The sequence below is a fragment of the Pan paniscus genome, chromosome 6 (genome assembly GCF_029289425.2).
Source record: "Pan paniscus chromosome 6, NHGRI_mPanPan1-v2.0_pri, whole genome shotgun sequence".
Lineage (NCBI taxonomy): Eukaryota > Metazoa > Chordata > Mammalia > Primates > Hominidae > Pan > Pan paniscus.
In genome coordinates this window covers 9,701,765-9,720,715 of record NC_073255.2, presented here as the reverse complement: position 1 = coordinate 9,720,715, position 18,951 = coordinate 9,701,765, and the positions used below count along the sequence as shown (strand labels likewise).

Genomic DNA, 18,951 nt, shown 5'->3' with positions numbered 1-18,951 from the left:
CTGTAAGTTCATGGCTCTGAAGAGGGGGCCCCTGTGGGGCTCAGGACTTCAGGACCTACCCAGAGGGTGGGGCTGTGGGGAAGAAGCTCACACTTTCCAATTGTAAGTGCCACCACGCTGCCCGGCCAAGGTCACGCAGCGTCGGGGACAAGATGCTGGAAACGGCAGGCAAGTTTCCTTCCAGTGGTGACTTCTGCTCGGGGGCTGAGAGCACCGCGGGCCCTCCTCCTGCCATTATGCAGGGCCCAGGGCAGCACCTGGTCAGGCAGCTCTGTGGGGCCCCTCCTCAGGTCCCCCCCCCCACACCCCTACAGGACGTGCACCCTACAGGATGTGCACCCGGAGCAGGTAGCCTCCGCGGGCTGCTGGCTCCTGCACAGGTGTCCACAAGGCGGCGCTGTGGGAAAAGGCTCGGGCCCAGGACAATCCCGTGTGGTCACAGAAGCAGATGCTGGAAAGAGGCTGTGGAGGTGCCATTGCCCCGCAGGATGAAGGCGTGGCAGGTGGCTCTCCTGGAGACACCGCCCTCAGGAAGAGATGACCCCTGCAGTTTTGCCCTGAACTGCTGAGATGCCCCTGCCCTCATCCTCTCTCCCTCCCAGGCTGGAGCAACCACAGATGGCTGGGAGTGACCTACACCCCCGGCTGCAGGTGAGGCTCTGGGTTGAGGCTGGGACCATGGGCAGGAGGCTGCGTCCATCCGGCTGAGGGGTGTGCTCTGGCCTGCTTCCCTAACTCACTAAGGCAGGCTTCCGTTAGCAAACCACGGTGATGTTTTGCTTCTGAAAATGATTTCTATTACAGGTATTCAGAGAAAGCCAATGAAGACACGAAGAGTGGGTACAGAACCTCCCGAGAGAAAGAGATCCCACTGTCCTGAGCTCACGGGCACCCACCTGGCCCCATCCTGAGATGGACCCTGCCCACCTGTGATGCTGACATCCCCCCTCTCAGCTGACTTAGAGCCCCCGTGGCGGGCAGGATGCTCCCTGCTGCACTGCCCTGCAGGCCACCCAGAACCATCCAGAACCACCCAGAACCATCCAGAACCATCCAGAAGGTCCATTCTCCTCCTCCCGCCTTGCTGCCCCTTCCTCTGCCAGGAACATCCTTCCCTAACTGTCCAGGCACAAGACTCCTAGATCTCCAAAACTTAGGTTAAGTAGGAACCCCCTTGGGTGCAGGCGGGGCTCAAGAAACATTTTTTGGATGCAGCAGAGGAATGAATGAAAAAAAATCCTGTGGCTGAGAAAAACCTGACAGCTGACGTTAATGATCAGTTCAGGTCTGGGGCATTTTCAGGAAGGACTCAGTGTCACCCACACGGAACGTTAAGGACCCTGATCTGGAATTCCCATTCTCTCTTACAACGGACTCCCCAAATATGGCAGAGATAGGTAAGTTCCACACGTGTCGAAACTTAAATGAACACCCACAAATGGCTCGATCGAGGTAGGAAACAGTCAAAAGGAAACCTTTTCTGAATTTAGTTCTGAATCCAAAATACAAAACCCAAGTTTACAAGTAAGATGAGAAGGGGAGAGAAAGGTTTTGACTGATAACAGCACAGAGCCCCCAAAATCGGCTTTGTCAAAGGCCTCTGGGAACCAAACACCTCCCTGCTGAGGCAGGATGGCCTCGTGGCCAGAGGGGCTGCAGACAATGGGGCCAGCACGCGCCTGTGCACCCGGTCCCAGACCCAAAGCCACTGGACGTCCCCCTTGGACTCAGCAGGAAGAACTGAAATGTCAGTCCTTGCTGGGGACCACTGAGCCGAGGTGTCACTCACATACACTCTGATCTCCGGCCACAGGCTGGGGAATGGCCACTCAGCTCGAAAATCTCGTCCGAGGCCCATGAGGTGGCAGGCGGGCTCCTGGATCCTTCCTGAGGACCAATGAGGGGCACCCCCCCGCACTCCACAACAAACAGTGATGGCCCAGCACGTGTGGCAGGGACCTGCTCCTGTTCCCAGCAGTTATTTTGCAAAAGATCATAGAAAATTCATGTCTGCCGGGTGCGGTGGCTCATGCCTGTAAGCCCAGCAATTTGGGAGGCCGAGGCGGGAGGATCGCTTGAGCCCACATGGTCGAAACTAGCCTGGGCAACATAGTGACACCCCCATCTCTACAAAAAAATCAACATTAGTTAGGTGTGGTGGTGTGCACCTGTAGTCTCAGCTACTCAGGAGGCTGAGGCAGGAGGATTGCTTGAGCCCAGGAGTTTGAGGCTACAGTGAGCTATAATTGTGCCACTGCACTCCGGCGGAGCAAGACCCTGTCTCTAAAAATAAATAAATAAATAAACAAACAAACAAAGTTTTAACATTTTAAAAATTAGCTGGGCGTGGTAATGCACACCTGCATTTCCAGCTGTTCAGGAGGCTGAGGCAGGAAGATGGCTTGAGCCTGGGAGGTCGAGGCTGCAGTGAGCTATGATCACACCACAGCACTCTTGCCTGGGCAACAGAGTGAGACCTTATCTCAAAAAACAAACAAAAAACCTCATGGAGTAAAACCCACAGGAAAGGTTGTCACTCCACAGAGAATGATTTCAAGTGGAAATAAGAAAGATTGGCGAAGCCTGGCTCCAACACGGGGGAGAGAGGAGGGTGGTTTCTCTGCCACTTTCCCCAGCACTGGACCTGGCCTGGGCTGCCGGATCCTGGTGTCACTCCAGCTGGGACAGGTACGACACCGCAGCTTCTGAGGTTTTCCAGCCACCTGGGCTGAGGGACCACATGTGTTTGTTCACATGGCTCCTCCAGCCCTCGGAGCAGCCCGTCTCTCAATAAGCCCCATTCAACTGTCCTCCGCAGGCGGGCCTCGGCCATGGGGCTGTGCCTGGTACCAGGCTCCTGATACCAAGGCCCCCGATACCAGGCCTGCAGCTGAGGGAGGCGGGAAGCAGAGGCTGCTCGAGCCTCACAGCCGCTAAGAGCTGTAAAGTGCTCTGGGGGAAGACAGGTCTGAGGGCGCCCAGCCAAGGTGGGATGGGACACCCAGCTCCAAAGCCAGAGGCCTTGGAGCCATCTGGAAAACTAATCAAGACATCCCGTGTCTGATGCTGGGAGTCCACGGAAACATTCCCTTAGCAATCTAAAGAAAATGCTGGGCCGGGCACGGTGGCTCACGCTTGTAATCCCAGTGCTTTGGGATTGGTAATCCCAATGCTTTTGGGATTACCCGAGGAGGGTGGATCACGAGGTCAGGAGAGCGAGACCATCCTGGCTAACACAGTGAAACCCCGTTTCTACTAAAAAAAAAATACAAAAAATTAGCCGGGCATGGTGGCAGGTGCCTGTAGTACCAGCTACTCTGGAGGCTGAGGCAGAAGAATGGCATGAACCTGGGAGGTGGAGTTTGCAGTGAGTCGAGATTGCACCACTGCACTCCAGCCTGGGCGACAGAGCAAGACTCCATCTCAAAAAAAAAAAAAAAGTGCTGAAGGCCAGGCACGGTGGCTCACGCCTGTACTCCCAGCACTTTGGGGGGGCCGAGGTGGGCAGATCACCTAAGGTCAGGAGTTTGAGACCAGCCTGCCCGATTTAGAGAAATCCCGTCTCTACTGAAAATGCAAAATCAGCCAGACGTGGTGGTGCATGCCTGTAATCCCAGCTACTCGGGAGGCTGAGGAAGGAGAATTGCTTGAACCCGGGAGGCAGAGGTTGCAGTGAGCCGAGATTATGCCATTGTACTCCAGCCTGGGCAACAAGAGTGAAACTCTGTCTCAAAAAAAAAAAAAAGATGGGAGACCGAGGCATGTGGATGACGAGGTTAGGAGATCGAGACCATCCTGGCTAACACGGTGAAATCCTGTCTCTACTAAAAAATACAAAAAACAAAATTAGCTGGGTGTGGTGGCGGGTACTTGTAGTCCCAGCTACTTGGGAGGCTGAGGCAGGAGAATGGCGTGAACCTGGGAGGCGGAGCTTGCAGTGAGCAGAGATCGTGCCACTGCACTCCAGCCTGGGCGACAGAGCGAGATTCTGTCTCAAAAAAAAAAAAAAAACGCTGAAAACGACGGCATACACGTGCACCCATTTCCTCCTGCGGGAATGAGAAAGAGCAGGAAGCTGAGGGGACCCCACTGCTCCCTGACAGGGACCCCCAGCTCAATTCCAGGAAACAGGGAATCACTCCTTCTGGGGTAAGTACCCCAGGCCTCGGTCAGGCCCCCCCAATCCCTAGCTGCCCGGGTGTGGGACGCAGAGGCTGGACAGTGACAGCCCACAGACGTCGCGGGAATCAAACGCCTGTGCCCCCCGATTGGAGGCTGAGAGAGGGAAGAAGCACAGTAAGCAGCTCACCCCTAGGCCCTGATTTTGCTTCCTTTATATGGAGGACAATTCCCAAGTCACATTTCCGCCTCAGGCGAGAGAGCTGGAGGATTCTGAGTAGGGGTCTCCCGGAGCTGTGCTCGCAGGGACAACCCCATGCTGACCCATCCCGGGCAGCCTCCACCGCATCCAGGGGCCGGGCCTAGAAGGTGCCACTGGGACCACCCAGGACATGCCAGTGCAGGGAGACTGGAGAGGGACGGACGGGCTGTGGGACACACGGGTCGCTGGGTCACGTTATGATGAGAAGTCATGCTGAGAAAGGCAAATCCAACAACAGACCTAAAGCCACCTCTGGAGCCGCCAGCTGGGCTCCGTCCGCAGAGCCTAAGACAAGCCTTCCCCAGGGCACAGGGCTGCGGTCCTTCCAGTCCACCCTCAATGCCCTTGGCTCTGCTCTGAGGCTGAGAAGGCCACCCCGAGAGGCCTAGGGTCGAGACGGTTATCGCTTCCAGCAGGCCCAGGGAGGGCAGTGCTCTGTCAGAAGGGACCTGATCCCTCCTGAAGCCCTAGAGACACAGAGGGACCCGCCTGGAGGGGCTGGAGGAAGGAGCTGCGACGGAGCCTTGTGGGCAGTGGAGGGGCGAGAAGGCTGCCGGGGTCTGCGATGTTCTTTGCGTCCCAAGGCGGCGCCTGAAGCCTCCTGGGGGAACCTCCCTGCAGAGGAGGACGCTTGGGGTCTCTGCCCCAGCCCCTGCTCCAACACCAGCCGCTCTAAGAGGGTTTTTAGGACCTCACTGTTAAACACAACAACCGGCCAAGGCATATCTGTGGTTTGAGGAAGCTTCTACCAGGTGGGACATGGTGCAAAACAGAAGAGAAGAGGGACCCAGGGAAGCCTACGGGAGCTCGGGAGGAGACGAGACATGGTTCCCGTCCCTAGGGAGGTAACGATGCCGTCTCTGTAGGACAGTAAGAACAGCATGCAAAGCACACCTGCAGAGCAAGAACACGCTCTTCAAATTAAAAAATAAGAATTCAAAAGAAGAGAAATACAAATCCAAGAAAGGGTAGAAGGAGAGACTGGAGAAAATCTCTCAGAAAGTAGAGAGAGAAAGGAAAGGAGAGGCATGAGGGACTCAGCTCAGAGGCCCGCCGGGCACAGCCAGTCCCAGAAGCGTGGACAGGAACCTGGGGGTCCAGGCGAGGTGGCTCACACCTGTAATCCCAGCGCTTTGGGAGGCTGAGGTGGGCAGATAACTTGAGCACAGGAGTTCAAGACCAGCCTGGGCAACATGGGGAGACCCCACCTCTACAAAAAATACAAAAATTAGCCGGGCATAGTGGTGCACACCTGTAGTCCCTACTACTCGGGAGGCTGAGGCAGGAGGCTCGCTTAAACCCAGAAGTACCAGCCTGGGCAACAAAGTGAGACCTTGTCTCTTAAATCAGTAAATAAATGAAAAGTCTGTCTCCTGTGCCCTTTCCCAGGAAGCGACTGGGGGATGGACTCTAGTAAAACAAAGGAACAAATCAGGAAAGAGGAAGACGTGGGAATCAGGAAACAGCCCTCTCTCCACCACCACCTCCTGAGGGGATTCCCGGGATGGTGGAGAAGATGATCCCGTGGTCAGAGGGGCCCAGAGGAAGGCCTTCACAGTAAAGGGAGAAGAGGCCATTATTAACCCCAAGAGCGGGGGGAGTGTGGCGGAAATAAGCCAAAAGTACAAGGAAGGAAATGGCTAAGCGCTACAATCACTACACGGTTCTAATACAGAAAACGCTCATGCAAGGTAAACCAGACATGATGACGTAACTTTACTGGGATGGGGAGGGGGGAAGCTAAATCCTTAATTTCCATAGAGGAACCTCATGTGTAATATCTAAAACGGAAAAACCAAGAGACAGTCACGTACGAATACGACTCAGAGACACAGAAGTGAGAGAGAAGGGCTCAGCTCTGGGGAGCGTTGTGTGGGGGAATTTTCACTTTCTGAAATGTTTGCATTTTGTAAGATGCATATAGATAGATAGATAGTCTCTTCGTAATCTGAAAAAGGAAAAATAAACAAATAGGGAAAGAAAATTTTCAGAGGCAGATTTCTTAGAATGATCTTAAAGAATGTGTTCCTTTAAGATAAATCCGACATTGTAAAATGCTGGGAAGCTGTTTTTAAAAATTAACTAGCGGATCGCTCCTGTAGTCACGGCTGAGGTGGGAGGATCGCTTGAGTCCAGGAGGTCGAGGCTGCAGCGAGCCGTGACCGGACCACTGCACTCCTGGGTGTCAGAACAAGACCCTGCTTCAAAACAAAACAAAACAACAAAGGCAACAACAACAACAACAACAACAACAAAAACAGGCCCAGGCTTGTAATCTTGGCACTTTGGGAGGTCAAGGTGGGAAGACTGCTTGAGGCCAGGAGTTCAGGACCAGCCTGGGCAAGATACCATCTCAACAAAAATAAAAAATGAGCTGGGTGTGTGTGGTGGTGGGTGCCTGTAGTCCTAGCTACTCAGGAGGCTGAAGTGGGAGGATCGCTTGAGCCCGGGAGGTTGAGGTTGCAGTGAGCTGTGACTGTGCCACTGCACTCCAGCCTGGGCAATAGAGTGAGACCCTGTCTCAAAAAACAAACAAAAACAAAATCAACCCCCCAAACCCAAATTGGAACCAGCATTAAAAATAATAATTTAGAAAATAAAACTAACTTGTTTCTGAAGTGCACTTTGCCCTGGTGAGAATAACCAGCATGGTGGCTTCAACAGGAGCTGCTCTCATGTGAGGCATAGACCTCATAGAGCTGAGTGGGTGCTTGAGCGGAGAGGCGGCCCCGCAGCTAGGCAGGTTCCGGGGTCAGCTCCGTGTCTGCAGGCGCCTCCTGCTTCCCCTGAGGCTCATGGAACCCGGGAAGGGCTGTCTTCGTGCGTAACGTGCCTGCACAGAAGCCATGCAACAGGCCTACTCCACACAAGCCGCTTGTCAGCCGAGGTTGACCTGAGAAGTCGGGCGCTAGGACCCTCCCTCAGATTACAGGAAACGTGGGTGTGGGGATGTCCTTTCAACAGATTCGGACAAACACAAGGACTTCCCTACCAAGCTTCATTCCGAACTCCCAACACTTTAGCGCCAAAGTCGCCCCTCGAAGGGATCTAGGCAGGAGGGAAAAATAAAAGGAAGACAGAAAGTCCCAACCTTCCCATGTGGACGAAGCAATAGTTACTTCCCCAGAGTTCTCAGCTGGGAAAAAGACATAAGAGGGTGTGGTGGGGTGGGGAGGGGCAGCAAGGCCTACAGGGACACGGACAGGCAGACAAGGGAAGAGGGACCCTCACTGGATTTGCAAATGCTGGCACAGCCAGCCCAGATCAGCCAGGCAGGATTCCCGCTAGGGGTGATTCACACATTCGCACCACAATCCTCCTGCAGCCCTGCTGAAAACACACGGAAGGCTGCAGCCACAAACTTGTGTTTTTTAATTATTATTTTTTTGAGACAGGGTCTTGCTCTGTTGCCCAGGTTGGAGTGCAGTGGTGACATGATAGCTCGCCACAGCCTCCAACTGCTGGGCTCAAGCGATCCTCCTGCCTCAGCCTCCCGAGTAGCTGGGTCTAAAGACATGAGCCACTGCACCTGGCTAATTAACAAAAATTTTTTTTTTTTAGAGATGGGGTCTCACTATATTGCCCAGGCTTGTCTGGAACTCCTGGCCTCAAGCAATCCTCCTGCCTCAGCTTCCCAAAGTGCGTCACCACGCCCAGCCAACCAGAAACTTTGAAAGAGATGAATCACCCTGCAGGAAGGAACCAAAGTTGTCAGAAAAAGAGTATTTCTAACGTAGATCCAATAACCTCCAAACTCAAAAGACCTCTAACTTTACAAAACAACATAAACCAAGTTAGGACTGAATGTTATCTAGCAATAAGACAGAACTGTTTAAAAATCATGATTAAAAGGGAAAGATTTTGAAGTCAGTTGCTGCATTTTTACTGTATATTTACATACGGCTGACCTTCGCCGAATTGTACGAGTTACTTTCATTTTTGATCTCCACGTTGGAGAAATCAGGAAAAGCCTTAAGAGAAACAGCTCCTGAAGTCTTGCCCTCATGAGCAAAAACAGTCACTCTCTGTGCAATGTCCTTTCACTGAATTTCAGCAGTTTTCTTAAAACTCTACCTCTAAGGAACACTTTTTAGACTGGTGTCTGTCTGATGGAACCTAGAAAATGATTAACTACTTTAATTCTTTCATTAAATACTTTAATTCCTTCCTAAAAACACTTTTTTTTTTTTTTTTTTGAGATGGAGTCTCGCTCTGCCGCCCAGTCTGGAGTGGTGCAATCTTGGTTCACTGCAACCTCTGCCTCCTAGGTTCAAGCAATTCTCCTGCCTCAGCCTCCCGAGTAGCTTGGATTACACACCTGGCTAATTTTTGTATTTTTAGTAGAGATGGGGTTTCACAGTGTTGACCAGGCTGGTCTCGAACTCCTGATCTCAGGTGATCCGCCTGCCTCAGCCTCCCAAAGTGCTGGGATTACAGGCCTAAGCCACCGCGCGCCTGGCCTGTAAAAACCCTTCTTTGCAAAAAGGAAAGAAAAGGTCAAACTTCTGCTAAAGATAGCAGAATTTATTTCAAAGAGAGTTCATTCATTTTCTGGGTGGAGTACTTCAGGGCAGAAAAAAATAAATCAGAAACACACACACACACACACACACACACACACACAAAACCACACACCCACACCCATACCCACCCACCCTGGGAAAAGGAGCGACGGCCTGCGAGAAACGGAAAGGAAGGAAGGAGGGTGGGGCGGCGGGCGGGGGCAGGGGCAGCTGATCAGGGAGGCTCCCCCAGGAAAAAGCCGCTCCCAAGCCACTCCCGACTCCTGGGAATGAGGGGCCCTGGGCGAGCCCGGCCTACACCGAGCCAGCCACTCCACGGCCAATGAGGACTGGCGAGGCGAATGCACACCAAATTAGGAAGGCAGGCACCGCGGGGGCGGGGCGGCACCGGGAGGGGACAGCCTTGCAGGCAGCCAGCTCTTCTGGCCTGGCCCCGCTCCCACCTCCCGATCTGTTAGGGAGCGCAGCCAGAGAGGAGGAGAGTGGGGAGGTGGCAGGGAAGGGCAGGGAGTGTTTGTAAACACACCGGCTCCACCCTACAGCAGAAACTCAAACTGAAAAGTATCTTGGCAGGGAAAACCTCAAGGGCCTCTGAGGTTTCTAAACACTCAATTGAATTCCACGGTGCTAAGATAAACGGATGTAAACAGAGAGGCTTTTATTGTAACAATGGAAGGCCAAAAAGCCAGACAGCCAGTCCCTAACTTACTGCTTTCTCCGCGCAGAATTCTCCCTAACAAGAATCCGGTCTTTGCACAGGGCGGTTTCAAAGAACAGGACTGGGCGGAAGGAGGGGAAAGGGGTGGCCCCCCACCTTCCTGGCTCCCGCAGCAAGAGCAGGGCGGGTGCAGGCCCAGGGAGCTGCTCGCACCCCCTGACGGGGACTCGCAGTCACAGGAGGCCGCCACCCAGCTTCTCAGAACAGCTCCAGCTGCAAGAGCTTCAGGTGCTCAGTACACAATTTCTTTACTCCCAGCTATAAAAAAGAATGAAATCTTGACCTGGGCAGCAACGCGATGGAGCTGGAGGCCCTTGTCCCAAGTGAACTAACTCAGAAACAATACCGCACAGCGCCTGCTCTTGCTTACAAGCAGTGGCTGAACAGTGAGTACCCGGGAACAGGAAGATCGAAACAATGAGAAACTGGGACTCCTAAGCAGGGAGGCGGGAGAGGGCGAGGGGTGAAAGATGACCTACGGGGTACGCGGTTCACCCTTTAGGTAACGGGAACCCCAGAAGCGCAATCCCCACCAGTATGTAATATACCCATGTCACAAATATGCACGTGTACCCCCTGAAGCTAAGATAAAATAAAAATAAACAGTATTTTCCCTGCTGTAATTTAAAACACAGGTATCACTTAACTCCTTCGCAAACCACGACCTCTCTTGTAATAAAAGCGACTTTACTATGCAAATTTGGATTAACACTGGGAAATAGTTTTATTTTTTTAAGCCCCCTCCCGGAGCAAACCAAAACATTTTTCTTTCAATACAGTGAAACCCCATCTCTACTAAAAATACACAAAAATTAGCTGGGCGTGGTGGCATGTGCCTGTATTCCCACCTACTCTCAAGGCTGAGACAGGGGAATTGCTTGAACCAGGGAGGTGGAGGTTGCACTGAGCCGAGATCACGCCACTGCACTCCAGCCTGGGCGACAGAGCAAGACTCCATCTCAAAAAAAAAAAAAAAAAAAAAAAAAGCTTCTGTTTAGCTGGATTACAACCTGCTGATTTATAACCCACTGCCAGGCTAAGGCAGGGGCGCTGGCCTAGCCCTTCCTCAGGAGCCCCGGATCGCTGCCTGGCCTGCTTCTCTCTGGACCTGAGGCCTTTGCTACCCACCCCAAAAGCAGCAGGACCAGCATCTTCTGGTGTGAGCTTCCACTAGCACGTGAGCTGGTCTTGGCCACCATTTCTACAGCGCCTTTAAGGTGGTACTAGGTGAAGACTTAAGTACATATACTGTGCTCAACTGCTTTCTTCAGATGCAATTCCCATAACATACAATTCACCATTTATTTATTTACTTAGAAATGGAGTCTCGCTCTATCGCCCAGGCTGGAGTGCAGTCGCGTGATCTCAGCTCACTGCAACCTTCACCTCCTGGGTTCAAGCCAGTCTCCTGCCTCAGCCTCCCGAGTAGCTGGGATTACAGACATGTGGCACCATGCCTGGCTGATTTTTGTATTTTTAGTAGAGACGGGGTTTCACCATGTTGCCCAGGCTGATCTCAAACTCCTGGCTTCAAGTGATCCACCCGCCTTGGCCTCCCACAGTGCTGGCATTACCGGTGTGAGCCACCGCGCCGGGCCAGTTCACTCTTTAAAGTGACTTTTAGGATATTCACAAAATTGAATAACCATCACCACTATCTACTTCTGGAACATTCTCAAAGCTGTATGGACTACATAAAATACTGCATGTGCACTGCTCAGCACAGGGCCAGGCGGGCACACACCAGGCTTTCAGTCACTTAGGATTCACCATCATCGTCATCCCAGAGGGTCATGACGTCACAGCACTGGCTCAGACGGGAACCGAGCCCGGGAAGGTGGGGGGCTGAAGTGACCGCACAGAGTCACACAGGTGACCATGCCCGGCCTGAGCCCGGGGCCTCGCCTTTCCGCAGCGGCACTGTCCCTGAACTTCTCTCTCCATGAGAGACACTCCCACCCACTGGCTCTGGAAAAAAGGAGACCTACTCCAGGCAACTCAAATGGAGATGATTCCCACCTTGTAACCTGTAGGTCACTGGTAACTTGTCGGCAAAGCAGGGTAGAGGAGCTGTGCCCCTGATGGCTGCGTTCCAAGAGAAGCCAGTGTGTAGTTCTAACTGTGGACCCTGAAAAGGTGCAGGCCACGTACGGGCTGGGTGTGTTGGCTCACACCTGTAACCTCAGCACTTTGGGAGGTGGAGGAGGGAGGATCTCTTGAGCCCAGGGGTTTCAGACCAGCCTGGGCAACATAGCAAGACCCTGTCTCTACAAAAGATAAGAAAATTAACTGGGTGTGGTGGTGCATGCCTGTGGTCCCAGCAACTTGGGAGGCTGAGGTGGGGAGACCACTTGAGCCCAGGAGTTGGAGGCTGCAGCGAGCTATGATTGCGCCACTGCACTCTAGCCTGGACGACAGAGTAAGACGCTGTCTCTGAAATACAAACAAAAGCCCTTTCTTCTCCTACAGCTGCAAGAGGAAAAAAAGAAAAAAGCAAGCCAAGGTGCGGCCGGGGTTCAGCAGAGTGCGCAGATCAGCAGGGAGGGACTGACGTGACCAGCCCGGGATTGCCACAGCGCTCGCTCCAACAGATCAGCATGCCCAGAGTGTGCTTCACAGATGTCCCCGAGGGCCCTGAACCCCTTTCAGGGTATATGTGAGGTCAACACCATGTTCACAACAGCCCTAAGATGTGATCTGCTTTTTCCACTGGGGTGACCTTTGCTGGTGACGCACGAGCGACGCAGAAACTGCTGGTGCCGCGGAGGAGCCACAGCTCCGGCACCAAACCACTCGCAGCCACGCATCTGCAGGGCCACAGACGTGCGGTTGGGAGAGAAAAGCCAGCCACGTTTAGAAATGTCCGCAATGAAGAGGTAAATCATTAAAGAATGTATGAACCCTCCAGCCTCAAGTACACGTCTGTTTCTGCATCCCTGTATGACAGGACCAGGGCCAGGGCTGTGTGCCACGCATCCAGGCTGTTGCCTGAGGTTCGTGTGTGACTCAGTCCAGGGCTCACCGGCACTCCCTACACAGAGCTCTGTTTATACTTTTCACCCTGCAACCCCTACTCAGGGGCTCATCATTGTATAACATGCCAGAGATGAGGAAGTTTGAGGACTTTCTTCAAAATCTAGATTAATTTCTAAAAGGTCATAGAGAATTTTCACAAATGAAGCTTAAAGAAACAAAGTTCACCAAATCCTGGTGGACAAATATTACTTTAAAACATTTTCAGACGTGCGCGGTGGCTCACGCCTGTAATCCCAGCACTTTGGGAGGCCAAAGCGGGTGGATCATTTGAGGTTGGGAGTTCGAGACCAGCATGGCCAACATCGTGAACCCCCGTCTCTACTAAAAATACAAAAAATTTAGCCAGGCGTGGTAGCAGGCGCCTGTCATCCCAGCTACTCGGGAGGCTGAGGCAAGAGAATCCCTTGAACCCGGGAGGTGGAGGTTGCAGTGAGCCGAGATCGCGCCACTGCTCTCTAGCCTGGGTGACAGAGTGAAACTCCATCTCAAAACAAACAAAACCATTTTCAATGTCCTTTAAAAAAAACAAAAAACAACAAAAAAACCTGTGCTTGCTTTAACAAGCCCTAATATGTAAAATTTCCAGTGGGAAAAGTGATGATCAGGCAGTGATTTTTCCCTTTGTAAGAGAATTCACAGAAATTTCAGCCAGGTCCCGGATGGACGTACAACACTTTCTGTATTTCCATGCACGTGCAACTTTCCAGAGAGATTTGGAACCCGGTGCTGCGTACGACAGGCACGCTCGCATCATCCCCCTCTCTCCTGGGGGCCCAAGGGCAGGCTGGGGGGCTGCTCACCTGATGGTGCCCGTCGGGGAGGGGACGGGGCTGACCATGCTCCGGAGGTCTGGCTCCGGGATGTGGATCTTCAGAGGGGAGATCTGTGGGTACAGTGGCCGCAGCGGGGAGGCTGGGGCCTCTTCTTTGTGGTAGAGCGACGTGAACTGGATCTTGATGGCCGTGCTGGGAAACCGGAAGGTACACCTGCAACAGGAGGAGGAGCGGGTGTGAGGTGCAGGAGGAGACTCAAGAAGACGCCAACACCCAGGGAAGGTGCGTGTCTGTGTGTCTAAGTAACTGGACCGTAACTCTCAAACCTGGGCCCCAGAGAGCAGTTTCGATGCTTTTATCAGGACACTTAGGAACTGAGACTTTGGCTTATTTGGAAGTCACTTGTCTTTCTATTTCTTTATTTTATTTTATTTTATTTTTTGAGAGGGAGTCTCGCTCTGTCACCCAGGCTGGAGTGCAATGGCGCGATCTCAGCTCACCGCAACCTCAGCCTCCTGGGTTCAAGCAATTCTCCTGTCTCAGCCTCCTGAGTAGCTGGGATTACAAGCGCCCACCACCACGCCCGGCTAATTTTTTGCTTTTTTTTTTTCTTTTTTTTTTTGAGAGGGAGTCTCACTCTGTCGCCCAGGCTGGAGTGCAGTGACACGATCTCAGCTCACTGCAAGCTCCGCCTCCTGGGTTCACACCATTCTCCTGCCTCAGCCTCCCGAGTAGCTGGGACTACAGGCGCCCGCCACCACGCCCGGCTAATTTTTTGTATTTTTAGTAGAGACGGGGTTTCACTGTGTTAGCCAGGATGGTCTCGATCTCCTGACCTCGTAATCCGCCCGCCTTGACCTCCCAAAGCGCTGGGATTACAGGCGTGAGCCACCGCGCCTGGCCAATTTTTTGCATTTTTAGTAGAGACGGGGTTTCACCACGTTGGCCAGGCTGATCTCGAACTCCTGACCTCAGGTGATCCAACTGCCTCAGCCTCCCAAAATGCTGGGATTACAGGCAAGAGCCATTGTGCCCAGCCGTCAGTTGTCTTTCTACTGTGCGTGAGAACAGAAGAGATATAAATATCCCCAGACAAGTGCCGCTGATGCCATCTCCCACGCAGGCTCCAGACAGACACGGCTACTTCCTGTCTGCCAGGGCAACTGCTGTGGCACCCAGGTGGGATCTGCCACCTCTCAAAGGACACACTGGAAGACTGAAATAGCACGGCAGCCACCTATGCAGACATTTTCAAGATGATTCCCTGCCACTGCCTAGAAGATCTGACAACGGAAGGAGCAATTCCACCCCTGCTCCGGCAGGCGGGAGTCGCAGAGAGCGTGCATTATCCACCCAGAGCTTAATGGACCGGCTTCACGATCAGTTCTGGGCTTAAAACCCTGAGCCTCGGTTTTTCTACTGGAGACGACCAAGTGCAAACAAAGCCAGCCGCAAGCGTCAGGGTCAACACCAGTGTGCTGTGAACAGTATCCAAGGTTCATCTGGCTTGAAGAAACTGCCACTTTTTACAAACCTGAGCATTACTTATCCAGCTCACCTTTCAATTTCTAAACTGATGAGGCAGCAACTATCAAGTTGCTAACTGCGGGACTCAGTTAAAAACAAAACAAAACAAAAACAAAAACAATGTAAAGCAGCAGCCTGCCCACACAGAGATAAGGAACGCTGGCCGCCTGCGCAGCTGTTTGGAAAAGGCTCTTGTTTAAAATTGTGGGAGGGGGGTAAGAAAGAATGTACATAAGCCACCAGTGATAATGCGCTTTTCAGAGTTCCCGAAGGCATTCAGGACAGGCAAAGTACTCAACACTTGAGAGACGCTAAGGTCTCTTGTAGTGTAACCTGCATGAAGCACCAGGCTGCTGGGTCTATGCCTGACTGTGTTTTTAAATCTGCAGCAATGTTTAAATAGTGAATCTACGTAAAATCCTGCATGGACGTGCGCAGACACCCCTCTTTCATATAAAAGTCCCTTTGCTCTTCGTCAAAGCGTTTTTGAAAGACAGGACTGAGGAGCAGGTCAGAGGGTGACGAAGGGTGCCTGGCTGTCGGCAGGGGGTCCTCTTGAGTCTTCTTCCCAGGGACCCGCTTCAAAGGAAGTGACTCAGCATTAAAAATGTGCGGCTCCTCCCATAGGTCTGCTAGCCAGGCTGCCCACATGGAAGAGAGAAAATCAGGCACTTAAGCTGGCTCAACTGGGCCAGTCCTGATTCTCCCCGAGATACTGGTCAGAGGAGGCTGGGCCGCATCATTCAGTGCCAGGCGCTGTCAGGCCTGTGGGCACCAGGTTTCTATTTCCAAACACAAAAGGGACTCTGAGACTGTTTCCAAGATGAGAAGCTGTCTGGGAGGCACGGCCCAGCGAGTGAATCTTGGGGGTAAGGGTGGTTGGTCGGTCACCCCTGAGGTTCAGAAGGGCAGCCCAAGGCTATTTGAAAATACTCCAGAATTCTGTCCTCTTAAGTCACATTGAGAGGAACGTCTGATGTCCTTTACACTTTCTTCAGTCCAGCCCAATGGAGATTTCCCGCATCAGTATTTTGACTAGAAAGCTCCATCACCCATTTTCTTTTTTCTTTTTTTTTTTTGAGACGGAGTCTTGCTCTGTCATCCGGGCTGGAATACAATGGCGCAAGCTTGGCTCACTGCAACCTCCACCTCCTGGGTTCAAGCGATTCTCCTGTCTCAGCCTCCCGAGTAGCTGGGATTACAGGCACGCACCACCACGCCCGGCTAATTTTTGTATTTTTAGTAGAGATGGGGTTTCACCATGTTGGCCAGGCTGGTCTTGAACTCCTGACCTCAGGTGACCCAATCACCTAGGCTTCTCAAAGTGCTGGGATTATAGGCATGAGCCACCGTGACTGGCCACATCACCCTTTTTTTTTTTTCTCTTTTTGAGGCAGAGTTTGGCTCTTATTGCCCAGGGTGGAGTGCAATGGCGCAATCTTGGCTCACCGCAACCTCAGCCTCCTGGATTCAAGCGATTCTCCCGCCTCAGCCTCCCGAGTAGCTGGGACTACAGGCATGTGCCAACACGCCCGGCTAATTTTGTATTTTTAGTAGAGACAGGGTTTCTCCATGTTGGTCAGGCTGGTCTGGAACTCCCGACCTCAGGTGATCCTCCTGCCGTGGCCTCCTAAAATGCTGGGATTACAGGCGTGAGCCACCGCACCCGGCCTTGCATCACCCATTTTCTAAGATGCTCTATGAAGCCCAAGGGCTCTTCAGTCCTGGGGGCTGTTAGCTTTTGTGGGTCCCAGAGCTGACATCCACCCAAGCTGGTGTCTGAGGATGGGACTGGTGTCCCTGACCTAGGGAAGCAAGGAAAGAGGTTTGGGGCCAGCATCTGGCTGAGGGTCCAGGCAGGGGACCTAGGGTGAACTCCAGCTGTGAACAACGGTGCTGAATGAACACAGTGTCCATGTCTATATCAACACATGCACACACACACACACACACATGCACGCACACATGCGCATGAACGCACACATGCATGCACGGACACACCCACACACACACGCACATGCACGCACACACACCTACCCGTTCCACCAGTGCTGGACACGATGGCAGTCATGATGACAAATGTTTAAAGATAGCTTCTATGGCCCTTGCCATTTGTCTCTTTTTCTCCAGTTCCCTCAACCACTGCACATCAACGAAACAAACCATGTTCTCCTATTTGTCAGAAGGGCACAGTTGAGACCTCTGACTTTCTGTGTTGTGAAAGTCCCTATGTTAATATGGGATCGGATCACGCTGCAGCCATCAAGGCCAAGTAGAAAGAAGATGTGGCTTCTGGCCCATGACTGAGGTCACAAGAAGAAGGGGATCCTGGAGATTGGGGTTTGGATATTAAGACATGAAGAGGTGTTTTTTCGTAAGACATTTGCACACGCACATGCACACACACGCACAGAAGAGGAGCATGGTCCCCCTCTGGACTGGCACCTGAAAGCCAGGTACTAGCCAGAGCCCATCTGACCTTGGGCTAAATCACTCCCCAACTCCAGTGGGGTGGAAAGGCCTTCCCAGGCTTGACTTCTCCCCTTCAAAGAGCAAATTGTGGCAGGAATGAAAGCCGTAAGGTGTGCGGATTTGAGACAAAGGTGAACGCCACCAAAAGAGAAAATTGGTTTAGAACCACTCGACCTAACCTCTCTGCGCTTCTGTGATCTTTGCTAATAAAACAGAATGGTTGGAATAGAAGACACCATCTTAAAGGTGCTTTCCAGTTCAAAACCTGATTATGGGCTGGGCACGGAGGCTCAGGCTTGTAATCCGAGCACTCTGAGTGGCCAACGTGGGCGGATCACCTGAGGTCAGGAGTTCGAGACCAGCCTGGCCAAAAGGCAAAATCCCCCTCTCTACTAAAAATACAAAAAATGAACCAGGCATGGTGGCACACACATGTAATCCCAGCTACTCGGGAGGCTGAGGCAGGAGAATTGCTTGAACCCAGGAGGCGGCCATGTCAGTGAGCTGAGAACGCGCCACTGCACTCCAGCCTGGGCAACAGAGCAAGACTCTGTCTTTAAAAAAAAAAAAAAAAAACTGATTCTAGATGATATGTACATGTATACTGAGTTTTCAGTAAAACAAAACGATGTTTTATAGGACAGGCAGGGATCTAGGGATCTAATGCCATCTATAGATGACAATTTCCTACTGTAATAGTAGCTTTCCAATTGAAGTTTAACAATAAATATTTTCACAGTATCTGCCGTAAGAGTGACTGTCCTGAGGCAGGTGGCCTCGTTACTAGGAGGAGGAGAAAATGCTATGAAGCATGCTATTTGATTTTATTTATTTTTTGAAACAGAGTCTCACTCTGTCACTCAGGCTGGAGTGCAGTGGTGCGATCTTGGCTCACTGCAACCTCCGCCTCCCAGGTTCAAGGGATTCTCCTGCCTCAGCCTCCTGAGTAGCTGGGATTACAGGCATGCGCCACAACGCCCAGCTAAGTTTTGTATTTTTAGTAGAGACGGGGTCATGTTGGCCAGGCTGGTCTTGAACTCCTGACCTCAAGTGATCCACCCGCATCAGCCTCTCAAAGTGCTGGGATTATAGGTGTGAGCCGCTGCACCCGGCTTGATTTTTAAATAGATGTTTCCCCAGCTTGCTCACGGAGTTTGCCAGTTACATCTCTCCCTGTAATATCTTGATGGAGGTGCAGGGCTCTAGCTGGAGTCTGAACGAGCACGTTTTGCATCGTGAAGGTGCTGCACGGTGGTTTAAACCCAGCCACACACACTGCCGGTTTTGACCGGTGGAGATTCTGCTAAGGTTAAGTGTGTCCACAGAGTAGAAATCTCCGTCCACCAGCCTGGCGGAAAGGTTCCTGTACGAGCAAGTGCCCATCTGTGGAGGACATCTCTCCAGAACATTCTTGCCCGACTTAGAAAGGAGCTTAGTGGTTGCCTATGGCTGGAGTGACGGGTGGGACAGGCAGGGGGGATGGAAAATGACTAAGAGCTAGGGGGTTCTTTCTAGAGTCAG

At 52.3% G+C, this 18,951-nt stretch overlaps 1 protein-coding gene and 1 long non-coding RNA gene across 2 annotated transcripts in view; one reads left to right on the top strand and one right to left on the bottom strand.

Moving 5' to 3' along the window:
- The window catches only part of FOXK1 (forkhead box K1), an 89,146-nt gene that overhangs the window by 16,723 nt on the left and 53,472 nt on the right, over positions 1-18,951 (bottom strand). Inside the window, exon 2 of the mRNA XM_034963557.3 lies at positions 13,459-13,644. Within this exon, the coding sequence (XP_034819448.2) occupies positions 13,459-13,644 (186 nt within the window). The remainder of the gene's footprint in view (positions 1-13,458; positions 13,645-18,951) is intronic.
- LOC134730660 (uncharacterized) lies at positions 2-12,529 on the top strand. The gene is made up of 2 exons (XR_010112565.1): positions 2-10,008; positions 12,092-12,529. It is a non-coding gene; the product is annotated as an uncharacterized LOC134730660 (long non-coding RNA).